At 39.8% G+C, this 8,382-nt stretch overlaps 1 protein-coding gene across 4 annotated transcripts in view; it reads left to right on the plus strand.

Annotated features, from left to right (window-relative positions):
* The window catches only part of BCR (BCR activator of RhoGEF and GTPase), a 142,313-nt gene extending 134,342 nt beyond the window's left edge, over positions 1-7,971 (plus strand). For all 4 annotated transcript variants that reach the window (XM_005288606.5, XM_065567916.1, XM_008172025.3 and 1 more), the window contains one exon: positions 264-7,971. In XM_005288606.5, the coding sequence (XP_005288663.1) occupies positions 264-353 (90 nt within the window). In that variant the 3' untranslated portion in view covers positions 354-7,971. The remainder of the gene's footprint in view (positions 1-263) is intronic.
* The last annotated feature ends 411 nt before the right edge of the window (positions 7,972-8,382 follow it).

The following is an 8,382-nucleotide window of genomic DNA, read 5'->3' on the forward strand; positions in this document are numbered from 1 at the left end:
GGCAGTGTCGGCATTTCCAGTATGCATGCTAGTTAAGCAGGTTACACTGTTGGATTCTCTGGCTTTGGTAAAGGTGAGTTAATAATCAGAAAGATTTCAAAACTGAGCTGATCTGGACTATTGACAGCTTCACCATACCTCAGTTTAACATGTAGGATGAAGAGAGAGCCATTGAAACATTGAAGTTGACTAAATATTCATGATCACGCTGTGCACTGCAATATAAGACTGATTTACGATTTCATCTCCCTTCCTTCTTCCAGGTTCAAGTTCTTCTTTACTTCCTGCAGTTGGAGACTATCCCCACCCCAGACAGCAAAAGGCAAAGCATCCTCTTTTCCACAGAGGTGTAGGAGTCTGGTCACAACAAGGGGGCTTGTAGAACTGTTCTTGGTGTGAACCTGCCACTCTGAGAACAGGAGGACTGTTTCTTCTTCAGACATTACTGGCCTGCTCCTGTCATGAGGAAGCCTAGCCTTCAGTGCTTCTACTGTTTGTCAAACAGAGCTAAGCTGAAGAGAAAGGAGAAACTCCCTCTAGTTTTGATCTGTAGAATAGGGAAGAATTGGACTGGACATGGAGCTGTGCTGAAAGGCTCCACTAGAAGGAACAACAGACACTTTAACAAATGCAACACAGAGTGCGGTTGTTGCTCTTGGGAAGGTGAGAAGGTATTCCTCATTTTTATGGATGAAATTGATCATCAAGAAGCTTCAAGCTTTCTACACAAACACTTGTCAGAATGCCCTTCTGGGGTGAGAGGAGAATTAAAGGCTATATCACAAGTGTGTCTTTAATAACTGCTGTTTTAAAGTACTGTTCTGGGCCACAGAGAATAGTATCATTCAGCAAGGGGATCTTTGATTCCTCCACTGAGAAATTCAAGTCTTGATTTGAACAGGGTTTTTAAAAAATAAACTAGAAGTTTTGTGTACAACTGGACCTGTTGTTTTTTTGTCTCTCTCCTACCCCTTCCCTTGTAAATGTTTGTACAAACTCTAGGAAAGGGGGTATCCTTTTCTTGCCTCTTTGTTGCACTTCTGACCTTTTCTTTTGGTGTCAAAGGAGCCAGACCCACTTGCATTATACAACAAATGAGTACAGTACATGAAAGAAAAGCAGGGAGAACTAGGCTGAGCACTTTAATTCCATTATCTGAAACAAACAAGCTCACTTAGTTGTTTATAAAGCAGAGGCAGTGTTGTCCAAAAATGGTTGCTAAATTCTTTGGGACCTTCAAAATTGAAGGGAAACGCCTAGCTCTCCACACAAACAGATGTTAATACCTGTGCTAAAATAAGCACTACAAACATGTACTGAAGTATCTTCAAGTGTCTGGGGACAAAAAATCAACAGCTGTCTTTCTTGCTGGCTGCTTAATCGAAACTTTTATCAAAATGACATTTTTGATACTTGAATTTTTTGAAGCTTTGTATGTTGCTTCTACAAGAGTCTTTTTCTGATAGATACAAATACTTTGATAAGATATGTCAGAATGTACTGTATGGACAATCTGCTAACAGGTAGCATTTTGTATTCTTCAGAAATTCCGACCCTGTTTGAATTAAGAGCAGTGCAGAAATTTCTATAAAGCTACACAGAGCAGTACAAAAGGTGGGACCTAATACCCACTCCACTTACACCTGTGCAGCCACACGGACGTCAGTAGAGTTACATGGGTGTAAGTGGGAGCAGTATTTGCCTTGGGAATTGTAAGCCTAAGCTAACTGCGTGGTCTCGCAACCAGAGGAGGCTATTCAGGTCATGAAACAGATGTGCCAAGCATCTGGGGAGAGATTTCAGCTGCATCAGAGTCTCCCTTAGCCTGTACTACCCACCTCACTATGCAGTATCCACTTTAGTTGCAACCATCCATCAACACCCTGGCTTGAAGAAAAGGGCAGTCTGAAGACAAGAGAAAGAAGGGGGAGAAAAGCAATTTTTAAAATTAACGATCTGCGTAGTTGAATCATAAGCAGCATTTGGGGGGTGGGAATGCTAAAGAGAAAAAACAAATCTTGTTATGCCGAATTTTCTGAAGGTCTCAGAACTCTCCGCTCAGAAAAATAAGAGGAATCTTCCAAACAAGAGGGAGAAAAAAAATAAAAATAAAAAAAACAAGGGAAACTATTTAGCAGTCAACATAATTGATTGCTGCATAATAGATGTTGTTGTACTGTGAAGTGGGAAATTCAAAAGAAAAATATAAATTATTTCGATTTTGTGAGTATCTCAGCATTTTGCATGCTATTGTAAGGATTCTTATAGGCATTTACTATTGTTTAGCACCCCTCTTTTCTTAGGTCTGGGAGCAAATCTCTGCGTGTTGTAATGTACAACTAGAAAATCTCTCTACTGTATTTCCGCTACATTCCAGTTTCCAAACCCCCTTGCTATTCGAACCCCTGAGACAGAAAAGTGTGTGTATTAGGAGGTGCTTGCAGGGGGAGGGTGAAGGGAAACAATAACTTGGTTTAAAAATGGTTTGTTCGTTTGTTTTTTAATTTTTGGCCTTTTGTAAAACTAAAGATAAAAACTAGGCAATCCTGAAAGATACTGTCTCAAGAAAAGGTTACAGACCAGTAACACACGCCATCGTTTTCAGCTTTTATGTACTTGTTTTTGTTTTTAAATAGCAGCTCTGTAACAGTCCTCTTAGTCAGCTGCACAACCACCCACTCCTTTACAAAATTCAAATGTATGTTTGATATTTTTGAGGCAGCAGCACTGCAGATTTTTCTAGTTCAAAAATTCGACTCCAGTCAGTGGTGATCATTTACCCCTTTTGGTGTTTGTAATCTGTGAGTGCAGTTTGCAGTGTTTAAACTGGAAAGCAATACCATAATGACTGTGCCAATTTACTTTTGCCTGACTTTTTTATTTTTATTTATATAGGAAGTATAATTTTAATATTAAGTTACCAATTTATATTGTGTAACAATAAGAAAATTGCTTCTGCTTTGGTTACTGTTACAGGTTGTTGCTTTTAGTTTTTCAGTACAATACAATGCTTGATTCTGCTGTACCCCTATCTAACATGCAGGCATGTGGATGAGAAGAATTTTTGTAGTTAATTTAACATAACACACGAATTATTTCGGTTGAGTATGAGTGTACGTTTTCCCCAAAGCTGGTAATTTTGGGCTGGAGAAATAGCACATCCTAGGATGAGGGTGAGACCGTTGATTTATTTGAAATGTGAGAATGGAGTAGTTGAGCTTCCCCTAGAGTTGTAAGCTTTACAAATGGACTATGCTTTCAGAAATTCAGAATTCACAAGAGGATTTTTATTTCCTCTGCCTAGAGATTCATTAAGATTCTTAAGCCACACTAAACAAAAAGTGATGGGCACAACCTAGCTTGGGCCAAAGTCCCTTCTGATTACCACAGCTTCATATTTCTGGCTGAACTTCTTGAGAAAACCAGGCTCTCCCATTTTACATTTAAGAAGATGCAACACAGATGGTGTGACCGAGAAAACTGGCAAGAATTTCCCCCTAAAGTTGATTGTGACGTGTGTTGGGCGCTAATACTTTTTTGGATATCAGCATATTTACCAGACCCTTCCAAGCCTGTAGCGTTCAGCTACTTTAATTTGAAACCTTAGAACATTCATGTAGGATTTTCCAGATGATTTGAGCATTGTCTGTATATCACCATTTGTTTAAAAAAAGCAACAGTCTCCTTTCATTCAGAAATAGCTTTGTTTTTGTTCCTTTCGATTTTATTTTATGTGTTGAGTAGGCTTTTAAACCAGCAAAGTAAAGTAATATTGAGTAAAATGGGCAAATAAACCATGAACAGTGGCTTTTGAGGATTGATAAAAATTACTTAGATCTGTTTCATCTTTGTGTTCGTGTGTCATTTTATATTGGGGAAAGTGTTTTAGTTGAAACCAAATTGAAACATATTCATTGAAATGCTGCTGGTGAATTTTACTCTTGCACAATTTAAAAAGGTGAGGTAGTGGTTAGGCTAAATCAGGCTGTACTTTTCTATGCTGCTAACTTTCATGTATCAGCTAAGGGCAAAATACAGCAATGCTTGATTACCTTCACTGATGCTCGCTGCCTGCCTTCATTCTGAGCTTCAGTTGCTAAGTGAAGTACAGGGCAATCAATATGTAGCATGTGATGTGAAACTGCAACATTTCTGTAGACCACTAGGTGGTGCAACCACAGAATCTGTTAATGGGAGATGCAGTATTTCACTACTTACTCATTTTAACTGTTCCCTAATCTGATCCACTGATATACTGTTATGTTCACTTTCTGTATAGGTTCATTTAAACAAATGTGATGTTCTGTAAAGTGTATAAAGGATCTCCTAACTTGCTCATTACCCACTGCAACACTTACAGGCATTATGGTATGTGTTCACTTCTCTCAACTGTGCCATTCCTTGAAAATGCATAAGTGTAAATTGATCACCATGGCCTTTGAAGGTGCTTAAAACCTGCATCTTAATAATGGGAAAATAACACCCTCCTGTCCATCATTTATTTCAGTGCCTACTTATGTACTAAGGTGACATTATTTTGGGGGCAGCAGTCCTACTTTGGAAACTTTTTTTAAAAGAATTTGAAATGTTCAAATGAACTCTGCCCTTTCCTTTTTCCACTCGGAATTTCAAAGGAGGAAGAATTTTATTACAGGAAGACAGAAGCGTTCACATTGTGCTTATGTGCCTTGAAGAAATATGTCTTCTAAATCAGTTACTTAGCATTAAGACACTGATCCATACTAAGCTAGAATGAAAAGTGAGTGTTAAGGCTCAGTATATAAAAGTTCTCATTGAGTGTACCTCGGTTAACCTCAAAATCAAAGGGAATCTCCTTTAAAGGAAGCTCTTACAGCGGAATAATAATTAATATCCACCCTCACGCCCCACCGATTTTTGAGTAAGAAAAATAAAAATATGAGAGAAGCATGATTAGGAATCACACAAATCACATGGTCTGGCAAAAGAGAAAACAACCCCCTCTCCTTAAAAGTCACAGAAAAAGCCCATGCACCCAGATGTACGCTGAGCTAAGATTGTATTGTCAGTAAACTAAAACGTGATTGTATTCAGCACTTAGTCTGCCACTTATGATGTGCTGTAATCCTTTTTTCTTGCTACTGAAAGCTGTTACATTCCAATGACAGGTATTCTGTCAGGTCAGTTGTCCTCAAATCTGGTTTTCTTTTGTTGGGGGGGGGTGTGGAAGCTCTATACATTAGTGGTTGTAACAACAAAAAAGGAAGGGAGGAAAAAAGCTCATAAAACCCAGTCCAGAACTAGAAAATCCCCTGGAAGTTGATTAAAAAAAAAACAAAAAAAGCCAACCTCAACACTGTGAGCATAAAATATCACAATATAAAATAATTGTGAAGTGGTCACAGCAGTAGGACCAAAACAACCTTGTTATGGAGGCTAACTGAAACATCCTGAGTCATCTTCTCTCCTGGGCACGTTTCTAGGAAGTCCAGTCTGCCTTTCTAGGGCACACAAAACATAGCAATGGAACTGCCAACAAGCAGAAAATATGGAAGTGACTCATGCTATTCCCCCCCAGCCCTGTTGCTGCATCTCTGTGCACTACAGTACTGTACTGAAATCTTAGGTGAGGCCATTGTAAAATAATGCCTATGCAGGTGATCTATGCCTATACTTTCCATGTCCTTGGCTTTCCTTCTATCCTGGAAGGAGAAAGAAGCATCTCTTTTCTAGCAGTAATCTGAGCGACTTAATGTCCATGTACAGTGTATAAACTGTCCTATTAGCAGACCCAGTTATTGTATAGCTGTTCCCGGATATGTCTGAGACAGTTTAGACTTTGAGTGTACACTGGAACAACTGTGCTACAGCTTTGGACTTGCAAGGCTGCACCATTGTTTAGAGACCTGATTAAAACAGTTTGGTTGCATTTACACCCTTAAGGATCCATGTTTTAAACATGTCTGAAAATTATAGTACTTCAACGAAGTGCCCCAGCATAGGAGTAGTGTCTTAGGCCCTGTCTGCTCTACAGCTTGATATGTACTAACTACAGTTATGTTCAAATACTGTTGTCAAAAACATTCCACATGGATTTGCCAGTATGATGGCTGTTAGAACAGCTATAGCAGTTTCTCGTTCCAGGGGAGACAGGCTATTTTTTAAGTCTTATTAGCCCAAGATGTGCTCCAGATTAACTATCTAGCTACTCCATAGCCCGGATTCTGAAAGCAGTTGTATCACAGGGCTTAGTCTTATCTCCTAATTTATGTGTGGAGGGGATCTTGTGTGTGTGGAACATACCTTCTTGCATGGAAGGGGAGTTGAGTTGTCTAAGTGGCAGGACCTCTCTGCTTATCCCAGATGCAATGGAAGATGCTCTGTGAGTCTGGGGTTTCTGCACGGATAATGGACAGGGCTTCCACGAATATTGATCACCTATTGATTCCCCAGATCCCCACTGCTCCCAAGGGATGCATGGAGTTTAAGTATGGGCCTCACCGCCTGTTCAGTAGAGGAGCAAATCCACCTCTTCCTCCACCCCCAGTGGAATCATCAAGCATCAATCTTTGCAAAGAGAACCTCACATTTCCTCCCTTTTAGGCCCATTGAGGAAGCAACTGGGCCTGCAGTAATGAATTTGGGTGCAGACATAAACTGTGTCAGTCATGGTAAACTAAAACCATATTTGAAAACGGTTTCAAATACTTAATGCAGAAAGAGCCATAGCAAATCCTTCACCGCAGTACTTCCTAGCCTATCCCCTACCTGATCCCTTCTTAAGATACTCACAGCCTGATGTCTTGGATTGGGCTTCTCATCAACTTTTAAATACTTGAGGGCTTGTCTTCACTACCCGCCTGGATTGGCGGGTAGAAATTGATCTCTCAGGGATCGAATTATCGCATCTCGTCGGGACGCGACAATCGATGCCCGAATTGACGCGCATACTCCACCAGCCCAGGTAGGAGTAAGAGCCGTCGACAGGGGAGCCGCGGCGGTCGATTTGCCGCCGTCCTCACAGCGGGGTAAATCGGATCGGATACGTCGAATTCAGCTACGCTATTTGCGTAGCTGAATTTGCGTATCTTAAATCGATTTCTCTCCCCCTTTCCCCCCCCCCCCCCCCCCCAGTGTAGACCTAGACTGAGAATGCTGCACAACAACTGCAACTTGGGAGCATTGGGTAAAAATCAGAGTAGATGTTTCCAATTATGAGTATCCAAGCTAAGATCTTAATACTAAAAGTGACTATGAAGTACTAAAACTGGAAAAGAAGGATGTTGGATAACTGAGGAAGTCTGAATGAAACAGTGACTTTAAAAAGAAAATCTCAGAATGGGACATTGTGAAATTTATGTCCTTTCTGTGTGTTTAGCAAAAAAATAAAATAAAAACCAAGCCTTCTCTTGCCTATGTAACTTGTGTAGTTTGTTCTTATCTCTACTGTTGCAAGTGTTTATAATCCATGCAGAGTTCAAAGGAAAGCAGATAATAAAACTATTTATTTAAATATAAATACAATTAAATTATATAATTAGTGCTAAAGTATGAGGTGTAGAAGAAACTTGTTCATTGTTGGTGGGTAATTTGAGTTTCACCGTAGAGCTAATATTGTCTGCATTGTTTAATACCACCGTGTTTCATGTTAAAGACTCTGCTTTGACATTTTATCCCGCTATTGTTAGTGCTTCAATACCCAATTAGTGCTCTGTTTTCAAAAATTGAATAAATGCCCTAATCCTAAAAGGTGCTGAGCACACGTAACTCCCATTGAAATTAATGAGACTTGCAGGGCTCAATAGCTCTCAGGATTAGCCCCAAAGAATGCAGCAGAGAAAAAATTAAAAAATGGTCATGCTGGATTTTTTTAATTTTCTGAAGATAAATGGCATAAAAAAGGATCCAAAAACTGTATTTGGAAATAAAAATCTAAGGCTTTTTTTAGCCGTTGTTTGTACACAAGGTTAAATAAAATCTCCTGTATCTGTGTTTGCCAGGTTCCATTGGTCTTATTCAAATACACACTGGGCCGTGAAGGCTGGACTGAATGCGTGAATGGCATTTGATAATGTGTGAATGGCATTTGTTAAAAGTTTATGACGTACAATTTAATCTTTGGATTTTTATCAAGTGCTACCTTGTGGACACTTCCTATCTGCAAGATGATAATAGGAGGCTGGATTAAATGAACTCCATGACCCAGGTTACAGTTACTGCGGAGTTAAATGGAAGCTGCTGTGAGATGTACGTGCAAACAGTGGCAGGTGCAGAAGAGTTTATTTTAGGGCAATGCCAATCTTGTTATAGGCGTATTGCCTCAAAACTAAACCAGCCATAAACTTCGTCATTTAACACGGCTGCGTAGAGCAGTTAGGTGCACGTGGTACTTTGCAGAGAGAA

This window comes from Chrysemys picta, chromosome 15, assembly GCF_011386835.1.
Source record: "Chrysemys picta bellii isolate R12L10 chromosome 15, ASM1138683v2, whole genome shotgun sequence".
In the NCBI taxonomy this organism is placed as follows: Eukaryota; Metazoa; Chordata; order Testudines; family Emydidae; genus Chrysemys; species Chrysemys picta.